A 17,990-nucleotide genomic window follows, 5' to 3' on the forward strand; every position below is an offset into this window, starting at 1 on the left:
CATGAGGCTACATCCCCCCTCCTCACAACGAGCTATCTTCTACTTTGGGTCATTAAAATGAGAATGGGCCGCCCACTTGCTTTCCAGTGGCAGCACTGACATACTACAGGAGGCCAGACCGAAGCCGTCTACGATAGACCGTCGTACAGCGCGCAAAATAGGCCAACTTCGCAACTACGATGCTTGGCCCTTAACTACTTGTCAATATTGGCCGTAGTGGCAGCGTCCCGGCGCTTGAACAATACCATATCCACGGTGCTAGTATACTGACTCTTCGCCCACCGGATAGGAGCGGAGTGCTTGAATACAATCAAGTCTTATCTCTTAGACCCTTGGTGAATAGCCAGCATCTTTTGGACCGAGTCATTACCACCCGGCTATCTGTCTACATCGATTCGGCGGAGTTTCGCGCGCATTCTGGTTCCCTCATTCGGTACGCCTGCAGACCATTCTCCATATGTCTCCACACTCTCGCAGATGCCCAGCCTTGCCCAGCATCGCCCAATGCGAAGGCTATGCGTACACATGGAGATCGAGATAGCAGCGTCCCATATATTCACCAGCTATCTACCAGGTAAAGACTCGATCAGCCTTCCGACTATGGGCTTGGCCTGGAGCAAGGCATTGTTGCATTGCCCATGGACCTCCTCCACCTGCCTGCCGATTGAGAACGATTGGGTAAAGAGGCCGAAACAGCCGGCATCTTATCTGTTCACGTGTTGCAGTTCCACACTTGCTATATCAAATGATGTGCCTTCGCATCAGACCTCACCCAATTCAGCGGACGCGGCATTTCACACGAGACTCTGGGCGTACCGAGGACCAGTCTTTTGCTTTGGTCAACTTCGGAAGCTTGAAGAGCTTCGGCTATGGCACTGCCTTCGTGTGAACATAAATTCGCTGTCGGCCCTCCTCCTCGCGCTACTCGATTCAAGTTCCAACAGGTTCCCTATTTCCACAATGCATCTTCGCTTCCTCTATCTGGCATATACGGCCGGCCTGGTCGTTGGATCTGCCCTGCCGCCTCTTGGGTATGAGAGAAGAGTCTTTCTCGAGGCTCTCAGTAAGAGGCAGGCAAGCGGCGAGTCTTGCTACAGCGGTGATGCACCCCAGGTGAAGGCTCCCAAATCCAACGTCTGGGCGCCTATCAGTGCTCAAGACAATCTCGATGTGTGGACGCTCCTACATGATCCGGCTACAGGGCTGAACTTGACCAAGCCTGACGACGCCACAGTGACCGATAACTATGTCTACTGGATCGACACGCTTCACACGAACAAGTCGGCTGTGCTTCCTTACATCGATGGCGATAGTCCCGCGCCAGCTAAGTATGCAAGAGCAATCATTTTTGAAGGGGGCAAGGCAAACCCTGATTCCCAGGAATATATGATTGGACCTCTCCCGGTCTCCGAGTCAACGACTGTGCAAAAACTTGACTATGTACGTCCCATTGTTTAGACCCTAGGATCTGGTGCTAACAACGACAGATCTACAATGGTGGCAGAGGCGGATCTGTCCCATTCAACGCTCGATCTGTCGACGGCATCAAGTCCAGTGTTGTCACGCCACTGATCACTTCTGCCATGAGTAACATCTCCGACATAACTGCTGCGCTGTTCGATGGAGGTGTCTATTTTGGTCCAACCGATGATCGGACGACACTGACCATGACGTCTGGCACTCCGGTATCTCTGGATGGATCCCAAGGATTTCGCAATATCCTGTTCAGGCTTCCTGGGTCCGGCTCATACCTGAGCCCCATCGACTTTTACTTGTTGGTTGATTGCCCTGGTACCGATCCGTCACATCACTCGATCAAGGGTTACGTCACAAACTCCAAGTTCTACCCGGACGAGGCCTCTTTGAGAGCTGCCTTTGAGTCCGGAGAGATCTCAGAGACTTATTTCCAACCTGAAGACGAAAGTTGGACCGATGTCGACTACAAGCCTGAACTGGGTGTCCGAGCACTCGAGGATCAGTTTTCACCTCAAAGCATTGAGCTTGGCGGCAAACGATACAAAGTGGACCCGGAAGCCCAATATGTCGAGTACATGGGTTGGGGTTTCTACCTATCCTACTCGCGAACCTTGGGTATCATGTTTTACGACGTGAAATTCAAAGGCGAAAGAATCCTCTATGAGCTATCTCTCCAGGAAGCAATGGCTCAGTACGCCGGCAACCAGCCCAAGGCCTCCAACACGGTGTATCATGACACATACTACAGCTTTGGAACAGACATGGCCACTTTGGTCGAGGGCTATGACTGCCCATTTGGCTCCACTTTCTGGAACGTTTCCTTCCATGAGCAGAACCTCACTACTGTCAACCAGGACGCTATCTGCATCTTTGAGAAAGACACGGGAGTTCCCCTCTCCCGCCATCGTTACGGAAGCAGCGGCGGCAACTATCCTTTCAGCAAACTCGGTGTCGTCAAAGACTCTGCTCTTGTTATTCGTGCCATTGCCACTGTCGGAAATTACGACTACATGCTTAGCTTTAACTACAATCTTGATGGTTCACTCGAAGTGGAAGTTCGTGCAAGTGGCTTTCTACAGTCGAGTTTCTACTATCCAGACCAAAAGAAATTCGGCCCACGCATTGCCCCGGCAACCCAGGGATCTCTCCACGACCATATCGTATCGTTCAAGGCAGACTTTGACATTATCGACACGGCAAACTCTTTCGAGGTGAGTGACCTGGTTGTCGTAAATCAGAGCCAGCCTTGGTTCCCAGAACTTGGAGAGTTTGAGCAGTTTGAGATGAACATAAGCTATTTGGAGACCGAAAAGAGATTCAACTGGGCCCCTAACGCCAAAGCTATGTACGCGATTGTCAACCAAAACAAGACGAATGTATGGGGCGAGAAGCGTGGCTACCGTGTTGTCCCTGGGAAATCTAACCTGCACCTCAGCGTACTAAACTCGCCCTGGTCCTTGAAGAACTCGGAGATGGCTAAATACCACTTAGCGGTGACAAGGCAGCACGACACTGAGCCATACGGCAACTCGGTGCAGAACGTTAACCTTCCTCTCGCCCCTCAGCAGGATTTCTCCAAGTTCTTCGACGACGAATCCATTCTGCAGGAAGACCTGGTGCTGTGGTTCAACCTTGGCATGCACCACTTCACTCGAGCTGAAGATATTCCCGTCACATTGTACACGGAGGCTGTGTCGAACATCATGTTTGCACCGCAGAACTTCTTCGACCGCGCACAAGACGGAGATCTGCTAAACCGCCGCTGGATCAAGTACAATGCGACAACCGACGAGCTCACTTTCGACGCATATGGCGTTGAGCTGCCGAACTGTGCGATAGATATCCCTGAGCCTGTCTACGGCATCTCCCCCACCGTCAATGAGGAGTTGTAGGCGAGATCATCACTAAGCAACCAGGAATACCGGAGATCGGGAGGTTGTTCCACTTGGTAGCCAGCCTACTTAGCCAGAAAGCTCTCCTATACCCGATAATGGGATGGAAAGTGACACAGAGACGTGATAGACGATTAATAATGGGGAGGTTCCTCCTCTTTCAGCAGCCTGGTCGCTCAATTCCCCTCGCATCAACTCCCCCATGAGCAGAAGGATTCCCATTGGGGAACATGCAGTCCCAGAGCTCCGCTATTTTGTTGAACTTGCTAACGGTCTTGAGGGGAGGTTAATCGGAGGGACGACATGATGCGAGAAGCAGGGTCGGTCAGAGTGACCCTCGCTTAGTCCTGGCAAATCTACGAGCTGGTTCATGCAACGACTCTTCTATTCAGGCATAGAGCACCTATACCGATCCCAAAACAGTGCCGCTCAAAGAATGCCATCGACATGGGCTACTATGACCTTGACGTCGTGCAAGACGCTACAGTATGTTGACGCCAACCTCGATACGGAGGGGTCTGCTCGATGTCTGTCTTATTAGCCTTTTCACCTGCACGCTCGATATTCTAGTCTCCTAAATACCGCTCGTTGATATCTCTGGATTGCAACTAGAAATCGTGCGATCGCTGGCGTTGGCGCTATCCGCTGATCTCAGGTCCTCCAGGTCCACCACGTCGCTGTCCAGGCTGTTTTGTGGGTGCACATACAGCTCGATTCGATTCAGCGATTCAGCGCACGAAGAGGTGACAAAGCCACGCCCCCTTTTTGAGATTTCTCATTACAAGGGATGGTAGGATCTCCGTCGTGACATGTGAGTCAGAACAAAGAAGCAGATAGGAGGCAAGCATAGGTGACTTGGTTCTAGCGAAAACGATGCTGCTCTGAGCCGGCAACATCATCGCCAAATCTTAGTGTATTGGGTAGGGTTGAGCATCATTGAGCATCCTAGAGCCATGCCACCTCACTGTCGCCGTCCAGTAGTATTGCCAGTCACAGCTACGAATCCAGTTGTTCTTTCATATCCCCCATTCATCTCTCTTTATTCGATTTCCTCCCAAACAAGGAATTGTGGGGCATTCCGCTCAAAGCTCATGGTATGTGGCCTCCAGACATTTGCAGCTAGTGAAAGACATGACAAGACAAGACAAGACAAAAGAAAAGAAGAAAGAGATGACAGTTTGAAGATGATTTGAACATGACACATATATTCTTCCACATCACTCAACTCTGTCTGCTCATCTCTCCATTTTCAGGACAACAACCTACCACCTATCTCTAGCAGTCATACATGTGGCTCTCATTTTTCGCAATGTCAAGAGCAACATCGGATGATCAACTGAAATTCCTCCTGAGCTGTGTCAGACATTCCAACAACGGAAGGGTACTTCATGCTGCAAAGATTCTGGGCTGTAACTTGATGCTGACTGCGACAGGTGGACTTTGTGGAAGTTGCAAAAGAGTGCGGCGTCGTCAGCAAGGGAGCAGCGTAAGTCTTCTACTGTTGGCTTTGTAGCACAAGGCTGACTGCTCACAAGAGCCAAACGCTATGAACGACTCTTGAAAGCCAATGGAATCCATCCAAATGGGGTTCAAGCCGACAGCATTTCTCCAAAGACCCCAGCCCCCATGAAGCACAAGCGGAAAGACTCCCTTGGGAAAGTCACCTCGGCAAAGAAGCGCAAGATCGAGAATACCAGCCCGCGTCCCAAGAGCAGTGAGAAGGAGTCCGCCCAAAAGCCATCAGCAATGTCAAAGCGTCCTCAACCTGAAGCATTGGTCCGTGAAGTTCTCCCCGCCATCTCAGGCCCGACAGGCATGCCTCCACCACCCCCTTCGTTCTTTCCGCGAGCCATGCAGGGCTATATGCCTCCGAGTCCGGGGACAAGGCCAATATTTCCGCCATACCTGCCTCTTGGACACACTTCTGCCGGATCACTCTCCCCTGGAATGCGCGTACATGCTCCTTTCGGACTTCCTGTGGGCACCCCCATGTCGTTCGCGGCACCGCAGTGCAGTCTCCCCGATGGGCTCGACAAATTCAACAATCAAGAAATGTTCTTTCAGCCGCAATCATTACCCCTGAGCATGCAGTCACCTATCTCCAATGGGCCATTGCGAATGACTCTGCCACCGCAGCCCCAAGAGATTGAACTTCTGCGTCAGCCTAGGATAACTCCGGCCCCAAATAGTGCACGAGAGAAGCAGTCGGCAGGCCATTTTGTTATTGTGGAGTGAGTATACCAGGCAGGGTTTCGGACCGGTCCATGCCAGCGGGCAGGTGCTCAAAGTCCTTTGTGACGTGCCCATACACAAAAGCGGCCGTGTAGTCAATGCCTGGATCCTTCGATGAACGGCCGGTTGAGGGTTGAGTGCTACTTCGACTTTTTTATGCCAACAGTGACACGCCCTGGAAAGTGTCGAGATCATCTTCTTTTGGACAAATGCCATGGAGAACTCTGCAAGAGTGCAATGTCGTCCAGCTCAGACGAGGACAGCAAGTCTGCAGGCTGTGGATGGGATGTGGACGTGGACGTGGACGTGGAAAGAGAACAGCTAGCAGGACTTCTGCCGACGATGTCATACAGAGTATTCACAGCAGAAAGCATTGCTATCACATGTCGGCCTGTCAACAAGTTGTCGATGCAAAACAATGCACACCACACGTTGATCCTGCTACAAATATTCCCGGCTCGCCTGCACATTTCCTCTCATACCCCTGCCCACGCTCACACTCACGCTCGACCCAACCCTACCCTCATTCTTTCATCTCTCACTTCGCCTTCTCCGACGTAGAGCCTCCTGCTACTGAGTCAGTCTTTCTGTATTGCTTCTACCACCCTGGCAGTGACTGCGACTGCTGGAGGCATCAAGAACATCTCCTGTTGTTGTTTGGTAAGTCCGCTTTGCCAGAACCAATTCTTCTCCATAGATCCGCTCACCTCGATCTCGATCACCGGCCAACCTGCCAACCAGCCTCTCCTGCATTCACTCGTCTGTTTTCCTACCCGATCGATTACATGCTCCGGATACGCCGCGAATCCTCCACACGCTCCACACGCGTCTGATCCCTCGACACCTGGGCATTTGAACATAGCGCACCGGATCACCTGCCTCATCTGCCTCACCTGTCACTGACTCCGCTCTTCACCCCCATACCCTTACCCGACGTACATAATTCTCTCTGGCGGCTGCAAGAGTGTTTTGACTAACATGGCGAGTGAAGACGGTCTAGCCGAACCAAAAATGCCCAGCCGTAAGCGTGCTCCAAAGCGCAACCTGGTCCGCTGGTCTGGTAAGTCGCCCTCTAACAAATATTGTTGGCATACCCCGGCTGATAGCTTAGCAGATGATCTCGACAAAGGAGTTTTGCTTACACTTCAGTATGCTGCTGCAGAGTCGGGCATGAAGCTTCCATGTAAGTTCCAGAGCCGCACTCTTCTCCGGCGGTATCTTGCTGACCAGGTTAACCAACAGGGGCTAGGGTGGCTGAAATCATGGGTCCCAGGTTTACCGAGGGCTCTATTGTCCAACATCTCGCCAAACTGCGCACCATCATGAACGCAGAGGGCCTTCCAGTGCCGCCACCTCTGCGACGTGGTATGGTGACCAAACCCCCCTCGAAGGTGTACCCGAATGCCGTGAGCAAGAACAAATACGAGTCTGTTTCCCCAATGTATAGCGGATCGCCAGAGCCCATGACAAAGGACTGCTCCATATATGGCCGACCAAAGAGAAACCCTAGCGAAGATGCAGAAGAGTCTGCCAAAGGAAAGGGAAAGGCCCGGGCGAAATTTTCTCGTCACGGTATGAGTGAGGAAGATGAGGACGAGGAGTCTGTTCCAGAGCTGTATGACAGCGACGAAGACGATTATGTGACCAAAAAGAAGGCCCGAAAGTCCAAGGGCAAGGCGACCAAGGTCAAAGCTGAAGTGCAGGACCCTCCTTCGACGCCGATAGGGCAGACTATCAAGGCTGAACAGAGCGACGAGTCCAAATTCAGCGCAATCGCCGCCGAAGTCGTTGGGCCAGCAAGCCGTACGCGTGGTATCAAGCGTGACTATGCTGTTATGGAAGCGACCCCTTCTGAAGACGAGGCGGAGAAGGTGCAGACTGCGGCCGGTGAATATGGAGAAGATGGAGCAGATGGCGAAGATGGTGAAGATGGAGAAGTCGCCGATGATGCTGAAGACGAGCTGTCGAGTGAGGAAGAGACAGAGATCATGGACCAAGATGGACAGACCGCCGCTGATGTTGCCCACCCGGAATCCATGATAGACTTTACTCAGCAGTTCCCAATGGTGGCAAACGTCCCATACGGTCAGATCCACATGGTCGATGCCCTTGCTGCCAACGTCAACAATACAGAGGTACGTCGGGGCATCTTACTCGGATAAAGCAGGACCGTTACTGACACCCCAGAAAAGGCGTCGATGTTCCCTAACTCCGCAGGCTTGTACCATCCCAATTTTCTCGGGGCCTCATTCCAGGGACTTTCGTATGGTGGACCATTTGGAGCTCCTGCCCAATTCCCGTTTGGCGGATTGCCAATAATGAACCCGGTCGCGCCAGCAGCATACTATGGTCCTAGTCTTGCAGCCAACACAGTGGTCCCTTATGCCGATTCGTCCTATGGTTCAACCCGCAACAACTCAGTCGCCACTGCAAAGTCAGTGCCGTCTCTTGCATCTCAGTCTGATATCGAGGCAAGTCTCAGCGGGACAGCCAGCAACGATCTTGCCGGATCCAATCGCCAGGTCCAATCATCTGACGCCACTGGTAACTTTGACATGGCTGCCAGCATGCCATCGGAAGACATGGCTTGGAACGACAACCTTGGTACCGGATGGCTTCAGGACGATTTCTGAATGACCATGACCAGGCTTGGAAACATATGGTAGCAGCAGGATGCTACCGTTGACTTCAACGAATTTGGACCCAGCAACGGCAGTGGCAGTTCGCCTTGCGTGCTGTCCCGCAAGGTCGAGGGAAGTGGCCACTCGGCTTCTCATGGATGAAGCATGCGTGGTGTAGTCCGGGCAGAGTTTCTGACGTGAAGGAACGGGTTGTCACCAGGCTTGGGCTTGCTTGCTTTTACTTGTTTGTTTCATGCAACGCACTTATTCTATCGCACCGGTTGTCTTGATGTTACACATGGCTCACAATCCATCCATATCCCATATCCATAGGTTCTTTACCGGACATCGGCTGCCCCAGGAGATCGATCTGGCGAGATTGCTGGATGATGGATGATTATCGTCTCGCCGACACAAAAGATAGAGCTTGGTTTCGAATGGACATTGCGAACAGACATGGGATCAAGACTGCGGTCCCTGCTTCCCACTCCCGATCTCCGTCCGGCGCCTTGTGTAGGGACGGCGTAGAGACAGCGTAGCGACTTGGCTGCGCAGGTCGTCGGTTGGTCGTCGGCCGTCAGTCGTCGGTCCTCGTCGGAGCAAGGCTCGCGCCAAGAGTCATGTGGTCGGCACGCTAGACCGCAAAGGGAAGCGCGGCTGGATCTGCGATTCTGTTGCTTTCGAGAACTTGAATCTGGGTCCCCAAATTTTTTTATGGCCCTTGCCCCGGTGCTACTTTATTACTGATACGCGGAATTCCATCAGCTACCTACTCTTGTGCTTCTGCTCTCTTGTCTCTTGTCTTGTCTGTCCATTCATCCATCCATCCGTTGCCTCAGTCTCGTATCCTTGAAACCGTTCCAGCCGTCCGCCCGTCATGCAGCGCGCTCTCTCCTCCGTCGCCCGCTCCTCTCTCTCCTCATCCTCCCCATACTCCAGATCCACCGGCAGGAGTTTACAGCAACTGCGGTTCGCTCACAAAGAACTCAGCTTCGGTGTTGAGGGACGTGCTCAGCTGCTGAAGGGCGTGGAGACTCTGTCAAAAGCCGTTGCTACCACCCTCGGCCCCAAGGGTCGAAATGTCCTGATTGAATCGAGCTATGGCTCCCCGAAGATCACCAAAGGTAAGTAGCTACGGAGCGGGCCAGGATAGCTCTAGAGTTGAGTCCGCTAACTGGGCCTGCACTACAGATGGTGTCACTGTCGCAAAGGCCGTCACTCTAAAAGACAAGTTCGAGAACCTCGGCGCCCGTCTGATACAAGATGTTGCTTCCAAGACCAATGAAGTGGCCGGTGACGGTACAACCACCGCCACCGTTCTCGCCGGTGCCATCTTTTCCGAGACTGTGAAGAACGTAGCTGCTGGATGCAATCCGATGGACCTGCGAAGAGGTACACAAGCAGCCGTCGATGCCGTCGTTGACTACCTGCAACAGCACAAGAAGGACATCACCACAAGCGCAGAGATCGCACAAGTCGCGACCATCTCGGCCAATGGCGACACACACGTTGGTGACCTCATTTCCAACGCCATGGAAAAGGTCGGTAAAGAGGGTGTCATCACCGTCAAGGAGGGAAAGACGATCGAGGATGAACTTGAGATCACCGAGGGCATGCGCTTCGACCGCGGCTTCACCTCTCCATATTTCATCACCGATGCCAAGGCACAAAAGATCGAGTTCGAGAAGCCTTTGATTCTCCTGTCCGAAAAGAAGATCTCTGCCGTCCAGGACATCATCCCTGCTCTGGAGGCATCCACCCAGCTCCGCCGCCCTCTGGTCATCATTGCCGAGGACATTGATGGCGAAGCATTGGCTGTCTGCATCTTGAACAAGCTCCGAGGCCAACTGCAGGTTGCTGCTGTCAAGGCCCCCGGCTTCGGTGACAACCGCAAGAACATTCTGGGAGACATTGGTATCTTGACCAACGCCACCGTCTTCACCGAGGAGCTGGACATCAAACTAGAGAAGCTCACCCCCGACATGCTCGGCTCTACTGGCAGCATCACAATCACCAAAGAAGACACTATCATCCTGAATGGAGAAGGAAGCAAGGACGCCATTGCTCAGCGATGCGAACAGATCCGTGGTGTCATGGGAGATGCCACCACGTCCGAGTACGAGAAGGAAAAGCTGCAAGAGCGTCTTGCCAAGCTGTCGGGCGGCGTTGCCGTCATCAAAGTTGGAGGCGCCTCTGAAGTCGAGGTTGGCGAGAAGAAGGATCGTGTTGTCGATGCTCTCAACGCTACTCGCGCTGCCGTTGAGGAAGGCATCCTGCCCGGCGGTGGCACTGCTCTGATCAAGGCTTCTGCCAACGCCCTGAAGGACATCAAGACCGCCAACTTCGACCAGCAGCTTGGTGTCAGCATCATCAAGAACGCCATCACGCGGCCTGCGCGCAAGATTGTCGAGAACGCTGGCTTAGAGGGCAGCGTTGTCGTGGGAAAGCTGACGGATGAATTCGGCTCCGATTTCACCAAGGGATTTGACTCGGCCACTGGCCAATACGTCGACATGCTGGCCAGGGGTATCGTGGATCCCCTGAAGGTCGTCCGCACTGCTCTCGTGGACGCTTCCGGTGTTGCGTCTCTGCTCGGTACCACTGAAGTCGCCATCGTCGAGGCTCCTGAAGAGAAGCCTGCCGCACCACCGATGGGAGGCGGTATGGGTGGAATGGGAGGCATGGGAGGCTTCTAAGCTCGATTTTGTGACCCGAGCCACGAGATCTACCTTCCTCTCATTGCATTCGCGACTTTGCAACTTCCTGCGTTTGAGCGACTTTGACTGCATTGCATTTTGGCACAGAGCCCTCCTCTAGTGTCACATACCTCGACAACCCATCAGCTCATGCCGCTGACCGCTTCCTTGGCTCTGCCTTGTCGAGAAATGCGGCTCTGGCGGCACTTTCGGGTCTGATGGGCTTTGCCGACTTTTTTTGTACAATTGCGAACTGCCACACCACTCCACTCAACTTTGAACCTGTGTTGTTCGTCTCCCCGAAGGGGCCGGACATACACACTGGGACAGGGACTTGTCTAGAACCAAAATAGAAAAAGCCGGAAGGAGTCGACTGGGGATGGACTCGCATGGAGATGTTTTGCGAGAAAGTGGCGGTGCTGGCTGCGCGTGGAGAGGCAGGAGCATCGACAGAGAAGAGCCCCGAGGTGGCAGAACTGGGTTGTATCATAGTAGCCTCAAGTTGGTTGTAGTTATGTCAAGGATACCAGTGTAATAAAAGTACTTGATTGTGACACTTAACCAAAAGCCGAACAAACAAAACAAGGTCGTCTTAGAGAGCAAACTACAGTGAAGTTGCTATTTACACTCTACATGGTCCCCAACGCGAATCTCTCGGGTCCTCATCCTACTGGTACCATGACTTTGGCATCTGAACCCAAACTAGACGACCAAATGTTGACCGAGGCACCGACCCCTTTCCACACGCGCCCATCGCCGTATGGGACAGCGGCCCCAGGCTTATCACTGAGGCGGCCACTCCAACGCGCGTGCAAGATGTCAGAATCATAGAGCGTGGAACAGCATGTTTCGTTCTCCGGACTTCTTCGGACATGTGGACGACACCGTCAAATCCCGCCGCCCGAGACCTCACAACGTGAATTCTGCCTAACTACGACGAAGATGATGAAGAGGATGACATGCAGGACAACAGTTAGCTCCAACCACGGGATGAGCCAATAGATATACATGTTCATCAGGCCGACACTGATCAGTAAAGCCCACATGATGAGCTTGAGGTGCCATTGTTCCGCCGGATACTTCGGGCATGTTCTCCTGGATCAAAGCTTGCAGAAGGGCGGCCAAGCCAGATGTGCTACCAGCGAGGGCAGACACCCAGGCAAACCAGCCTACGGTGTTTCAGCAAGACACTGCATAGCGTGTCGTGCTTACCAAGATACAAGTAGCTGAGTAAACCTGAAAAGCCTCTGGACCAGTCTCAGTAATCTGAACGGCCAGCAAATTCATGGAGAAACCCTACCTTCAGAGCACCACATTTACATTGCGACGGAGGAGGGCAGGCCCTTGCAACGTTCTTCTTGGGGTATGTTGTCGCTTTGGGCTCATCCGTCATGGTGTCAACGGAAGCCACCGAGTCTTTGCTGTCCTCACAAAGCTCCATGTTGTCTGTCTCGTTCTGATTCCCCATGACGAAGAGAGCGTGAAGGATCGATCAAACACGCAGTGAGAAGATGAAATATGAGAAGAAAATTGGTCGCAGCAGAGGAACGGACTTCGTAGGCCGCCTTGCGGCAGAGGTTGGGAGTGAAGATCAATCCAGGATCAAACTGACAGGTGAACTGCGCAACGAATTCAAATAGTTGCCATGTGGAAACTGAGGAGGAGATTCGAGAACGTGAGCATGGGCATGAAGCCTAAAGAGCGAGAAGCACATTTCGCTCAGAGGAAGCGATGCAGATAGGGGGCAATGTGAGTCTGGAGGACCTCGCAGCGCTGTATATGTGTTTGAAGTGCTATGAGAGCAGCAGTTGGAAGCTTCTCTGTGGAGAATAGCCATGAGCCGATGAAGGCCGTCTCCTTAGTCAGAAAGGCTCAGGATAGCCCTGTTTTGACAAGGAAGCAAATGGTCCCCCGAAAGCGCCCTTCTCAAGGATCAAGTGTCTTGTATCTTTGTGGAAGCTGGTCTCAGAGCGAGTGTAGAGTTCTGGATAGAAGGGTCAACGGCGCCAGCTCAAGGATCTGCCGCACATGTGATAGCGGGATAATGGTGTAGGAAGATGGGATTTGTGTAGCCATCCGGGTTATTCGTCTAATGTCAAAGGAAGACTCTGGACCCTGGTCTACTGAATAGTTCGTGCATGGGGGTCCGTTAAGTGGTGCAAGTCATCCAAAATCGCAATCGCAGTTGAGGGCAGTTTCACCAAGCATGATCGTCGTCCATAGCCATATCCGTACCAGTACGGAGTATGCATGGATGGCAGGAAAAAGATGCGTATGTTAGAGCAAATAAACCTATCAACTGCAGTTCTTCTTTCGCTCTGTCTTCTGTGTGGAGAGGTGCTTGACACTCGACGGCCCGCTTAGACGTGACAGGCGGTCTTCAGGGTATGAATGCGGACTAGGAAGAGACTATTAGTCTGGAACAAAAAAGGGCTCGGGCCTGATGTTTCCAGTGGAGCTCGAGGCGATCCGTGTGCGGATGCACCGCAGCGCAGCGACTCTCTAGGTGACTCCCTAACTTCACCTCAGCAGAGGTCCAGCTCCATCGGCAGGCTTGTATCGGCCGGTGGGAGAGAATGTATTCGCGAGGGAGCAGACAGCAGACGGCGACTATAGTGCGATGCTGGATAGAGTAAGAGTAACTGACGTTGGAGGTGCTGTAGAGAGCTGAAAGACGGCAGATAGTAGGGAGGGAGTTGGAATGAGGGAGGTGTGGCGTAGAGTTGTACTGGTCTGCTGCTCCGTAGGTACTAGGGTAGTATGTACTCCATACCTGGGCGATCATCACCATCACCATCACCATCACCTCAGGCTGGCTTCTGTATTTGTGCAGCATTAGCCAGGACGATACACCCTCCGTCCCTACCTCAGCTAGGTACTAACAAAGAACCTAGCGGCCGCCGGAAGACCAAGGAAGAATGTTTCCATGGGGGATCGACCTTTACATTGTGCCTCTGCTGCGCTTCTCCCGGCCTGCATCGAGCTAACTATCGGTGCCGGCGTCTAGATTTCTTCCCCGAGGCCCCAGGAGCCCCGTTCAGTTTCTACTTGTCCGAGTCTGCCAGCGACACCTATTGAAGAGTCGACGACCAAGGCGGCCAAGAAGACCGACCGGCTGAGGTGCTACAGAATCGTGCATCAGACGCCACTCTTTTAATGCGAGGCCGCAGGTTGAAAAGATAAAGAGGCGGGCAAACGGCTGAGCAAGAGCACACGATGGTCACAGTTCGAAAGTCAGCGGGAAGCTGCCGGACCAAGCAAGCCAGGTCGAGAGAGACACCCTGGGCTCGCCTTGCCTAGCAAATGCTACTATACTGGATTCAACGTGTCCTTCCGTGGAATAGCGCGACGCTCTTCCTGTTGTGACAACAAGTCCCATTCCCTGCTAAGGTCTCAGCTGTTGAAGCCAAGACCTGCAATACCCAATCCTTGCTGCTGATCCTCGATGTTTGACAATATGGCCTCAGCTTCAGCATACGGGGTACGGAGCACCACCCTCCGCTTCATCCCTGTTGCCTTTGGAACTAGAACCTTTCCTCCTCCCGCGGCTCCCCTGAGTTTCATAGCGAATGGTTCTCGAATTATGGATGATCCGTTTCGCTTTTCGAAATCCTATCAATCAATCTTCTGCTGCATTTGCCCACCACAAGATGACTTGGAGAACCGGTGTCTTGCCTATAGAGCAGCCTCGTTTACCCTACTCATGGCGGGCTTGGAAGCTGCGTCTGTGCAAGACTTGACATTCAACGCACTCAGTTGGGACCGTCTCCTCTAACTGCTACCCTGATCCATCCGACTCTTCTTTTGAGCCAGGTTGCTTCCCTTGAAACATCGTGCGAGTGTTTACAAGAAGGGCCATTGACCATTCTGTGTTTAATCGACTTGGGACATCAGCCCGGAGACAGAGATTAAATTGGGTCGTGTACGTTATGACTTCGGCAGACTTGGACAGCGATCCTGTCGATGCACCCTTACAAGGCCTCACAAAAGAAAACCATGGCCCTTGGGTGGTTGTATGCGCCTACATCTTCATCCTGTTGACATTGATGACCATCTTCATAAAGCTATTCACCAGGTTCAGATCCACGAATCATCTGACTGCCAATGATTGTTTTATATTGACGGCCGAAGTGAGTGAAAAGCGCCCACTATTGCGACAGACCATGAATTGCACCAGCTGACTCTGAGTCCAGTTTCTCGGCTTTGCACAAACCATCACCATCACAATTGCCGTCCACTTCGGTCTTGGGCAACGCCGGAAAGCCCTCTCAGATTCCAAGTTCGAGTCTTTTGAGAAGGTCAGTGTCTCCAACGAGGACGTTTCTTCGCTCCGACATTGAGCTGACTATGAAGACAGACTATGTATGCTTCAAATATACTTCTGATCTTGGTACTAGCCGCCGCCAAAGCTTCTGTCACTCATCTGATCATCACCATCAATCCTACACATAGATTACTTCTCTCCTGCTACGGAATCTTGGGCTTCGTCAGCCTTTGGGCCCTGGCCAGCGTCCTCGCATTGGCTTTCCAATGCAGCCTTCCGCACCCCTGGGACTTCGAGGACAACAGATGTGTTGACCAATTTGCTCTGAATGCGGGAATCCATGCCGTGAACATCTTAAGTGACGTGCTCATTGTGTTGGTCCCCTTCACGATGATGCTGAAAGTCCCAGTGTCAAGAAACAAGCGGTTTATTGTCACCGGATCTTTCGCCTTGAGGCTAGTGTATGTATCTCTCTATTTCTGCCAATTGCGTCCGTAGTGCGTACTGACAAGCCGCTTGAAACAAAGTGTTCCTGTCTTCACCGTCACCATGCTTGTATATCTGCAGAAAATGTTCCACTCCAGCCACCCGGATCCCACCTGGGACTATGTCGTTCCCCAGATATTTGCACAGATCATGTTGAATAGCTCCATCATCGCCTCCTGCATCCCGTCTCTCAAGCGTTTCCTCGCCGACATCAAGCCTGGCCTGATCGTGGTCAACGTTCCCGAAGACGGGCTCACCGCGTCCTACGTGCGACATACAAGAAGCCGCAGCAGGGCCAAAAGCCGCTTATCCAGGCCGGGAGCAGGCATCTTTCGGCTCTCAAGCAAGTTCGGTTTTGGGGGCCACGGCGGACATGCCCTGGCCAGCAGCAGCAGTGGGAGTTCTTCTGTCTTGTGGCGGGAGAAACAAGAGCAGGCTCTTACCACCATGGAGCTAGGATACAACAGACCTCAAGCCACCAAGGCGAGCAGCAAGGTGGAAATAGACCGTAGCGAAAGCATCGAGGGGCTCACCGACGACGTCATCATGCACTCCATCGACTACAAAGTCGAGTACGAAGATGCCGCGCACGACCCGGACGTGGTCACAGACCAGTCCAGCGGGAGTCCAAGGAGGACAAGGGAATGAGATAGGTCCAAGGACTCGGAGGCAATATGATTCATGATTCCTGCTTGGTGTCATACATAAGGGCTCAGGGCGGCTGTCCGAGCGGTTCGCTGGACTCTAGACATCAGTTGGGTGACTCCTACAGCACCTCTGGATGTAGGAATTGGGATCACCCAACCGTCACCAAAGCACTTGACTGTAAATCTGAAGAAGAAGAATTCCCAACACTCAGCACACCTCACTCCCACCATTGCTTTTCCGCACGGCTCATTGTGTAACTGTAACAGTTCCCTTTTCAGATGTCCATCAGGTCATCATCACTGAGCTGCGTACATTGAGTCTCGGCAACGGGCTCTTGAATGTGGGCGTGAGTTTGGTCGACTAGGCTGGCCGTCGGGTTCGGGTCTGCTTGAATTAGCACAATGTACTCAGTAGCTTGTAGTGGGGAATATGAGAGGGATGAAAGGCCCTAGTCTTACCAACGAATAGACCATCCTGTGCTTGCACCACGGTGTGATTGGTATCTGCAGTGGTCTGGACCGTCTGGGACATCTTCTTGGCCTTTCGTGGCTTCTTCGACTTCCGCCATGGCTGCTTCGACTTCCGTGGCTTCTTTGGCCCATTGGTTCGTGCATTGTTCAACTGGTTCAAGAGTTTGGTCCGTGCCTTGTTGATCGCGTCGTGGAGTTCGGTCCGTGCCTTGTTAATCGTGTCGTCCTCCTCGGTGATCTTGGCTGTTTCTGTGACCAGCATCGTGAACTTGTCTCTGGCGAATAGGGTTAGTCGTGGCCCTCGCAGGTAAGGTTGAAGGCCTATGTCTGGACTTACTGGCAGGCCTTCTCGCCTTCGCCCACAGCGGCTGCGATCTTTGTCCATTGCTCCGGAGTTGGGGCTGTTTGGACTTCGTGGAGGACGTGGGCGAGAAGGAGACACATCTTATTCCAACTCCACACGCCTTTGTTCTTCGCTCCACCTCCACCTCCACCGGGTGTGTTCTTCTTCGTCCTCGACATGGCGCTGGTCGGACGGCCGGGCTTGGATAAGTACCTTAGAAGACAATGAAGTCGAGGATTCTGGTATGCGAGGGACTTGCAATGGATGTCAAGGACCAACAGTGTCCCAGGAAGATGATCCAGGATGGAGAAGAGAGACAAGAGAGACAAGAGAGAGGGGAAACAGTGAAAGAATTTTGGGACGTGAAATAAGACCATTTACCATGTGTTAGATGACACCCGTGCCAGATGGCGCGCGATAGAAGGCACCATTCCGGGCTGCTCCGCCAGCTTCCTGAAGTCAACCAGGTGTCGACAACAGGTTTCATTCGTCGGTTGTCATTAAGACCAGACAGAGACAGAAGAAACGGGAAGGAGCAGACTGCCACTGCCACTGCCACGATTCCGTACCCTAAGCGCCTGGGATGTATCCGTAATGTCTGCCAGCTGCCACTGGGAGTTTCCAACCCACGTCCTCCTCTCCTCCTGAACCAGACAAAGACAATACTTCAGACAATGCCTGGCGGTTACAGCTGAATTGGTGTGATGCTACAACTTGAATGAGATCCCAACTATCAAAATGGCAGATGATGTTGGGAGAGAGATGCCGAATTTTTACCGAGCATTTCCTAGCACAAGTTCACAACAACATAAGGTACTCTAGAGTCTAGCTATACTATGCGCAGGACTTCGTAGTAGGTACA

General features: G+C 52.7%; 7 protein-coding genes across 7 annotated transcripts; 5 read left to right on the forward strand and 2 right to left on the reverse strand.

Moving 5' to 3' along the window:
* Positions 1 to 960: 960 nt before the first annotated feature.
* On the forward strand, positions 961 to 3,368 carry A1O3_00051 (uncharacterized protein; the record flags this gene model as incomplete). The annotated part of the gene is made up of 2 exons (XM_007730203.1): positions 961 to 1,440; positions 1,488 to 3,368. The coding sequence occupies 2 exons, from the start codon at positions 961 to 963 to the stop codon at positions 3,366 to 3,368; spliced, it is 2,361 nt and encodes a 786-aa protein (XP_007728393.1).
* A 1,309-nt stretch (positions 3,369 to 4,677) lies between these two features.
* A1O3_00052 (uncharacterized protein) lies at positions 4,678 to 5,603 on the forward strand (the record flags this gene model as incomplete). The annotated part of the gene is made up of 3 exons (XM_007730204.1): positions 4,678 to 4,749; positions 4,802 to 4,854; positions 4,904 to 5,603. The coding sequence occupies 3 exons, from the start codon at positions 4,678 to 4,680 to the stop codon at positions 5,601 to 5,603; spliced, it is 825 nt and encodes a 274-aa protein (XP_007728394.1).
* Positions 5,604 to 6,611: 1,008 nt separating this feature from the next.
* A1O3_00053 (uncharacterized protein) lies at positions 6,612 to 8,233 on the forward strand (the record flags this gene model as incomplete). The annotated part of the gene is made up of 4 exons (XM_007730205.1): positions 6,612 to 6,660; positions 6,715 to 6,783; positions 6,843 to 7,735; positions 7,793 to 8,233. The coding sequence occupies 4 exons, from the start codon at positions 6,612 to 6,614 to the stop codon at positions 8,231 to 8,233; spliced, it is 1,452 nt and encodes a 483-aa protein (XP_007728395.1).
* An 865-nt stretch (positions 8,234 to 9,098) lies between these two features.
* Positions 9,099 to 10,917, forward strand: A1O3_00054 (heat shock protein 60; the record flags this gene model as incomplete). Its single annotated transcript, XM_007730206.1, has 2 exons — positions 9,099 to 9,345; positions 9,413 to 10,917. 2 exons carry the CDS (start codon positions 9,099 to 9,101, stop codon positions 10,915 to 10,917), a joined length of 1,752 nt encoding a protein of 583 aa, XP_007728396.1.
* Positions 10,918 to 11,846: 929 nt separating this feature from the next.
* Positions 11,847 to 12,385, reverse strand: A1O3_00055 (uncharacterized protein; the record flags this gene model as incomplete). Its single annotated transcript, XM_007730207.1, has 1 exon — positions 11,847 to 12,385. One exon carries the CDS (start codon positions 12,383 to 12,385, stop codon positions 12,176 to 12,178), a length of 210 nt encoding a protein of 69 aa, XP_007728397.1. The 3' UTR covers positions 11,847 to 12,175.
* Positions 12,386 to 14,846: 2,461 nt separating this feature from the next.
* Positions 14,847 to 16,315, forward strand: A1O3_00056 (uncharacterized protein; the record flags this gene model as incomplete). The annotated part of the gene is made up of 4 exons (XM_007730208.1): positions 14,847 to 15,047; positions 15,111 to 15,215; positions 15,275 to 15,642; positions 15,709 to 16,315. 4 exons carry the CDS (start codon positions 14,847 to 14,849, stop codon positions 16,313 to 16,315), a joined length of 1,281 nt encoding a protein of 426 aa, XP_007728398.1.
* Positions 16,316 to 16,589: 274 nt separating this feature from the next.
* Positions 16,590 to 17,307, reverse strand: A1O3_00057 (uncharacterized protein; the record flags this gene model as incomplete). Its single annotated transcript, XM_007730209.1, has 3 exons — positions 16,590 to 16,699; positions 16,774 to 17,060; positions 17,123 to 17,307. 3 exons carry the CDS (start codon positions 17,305 to 17,307, stop codon positions 16,590 to 16,592), a joined length of 582 nt encoding a protein of 193 aa, XP_007728399.1.
* Between the last annotated feature and the right edge of the window lie 683 nt (positions 17,308 to 17,990).

The sequence above is a fragment of the Capronia epimyces genome (genome assembly GCF_000585565.1).
Source record: "Capronia epimyces CBS 606.96 chromosome Unknown aczIQ-supercont1.1, whole genome shotgun sequence".
NCBI classification, from domain to species: Eukaryota; Fungi; Ascomycota; class Eurotiomycetes; order Chaetothyriales; family Herpotrichiellaceae; genus Capronia; species Capronia epimyces.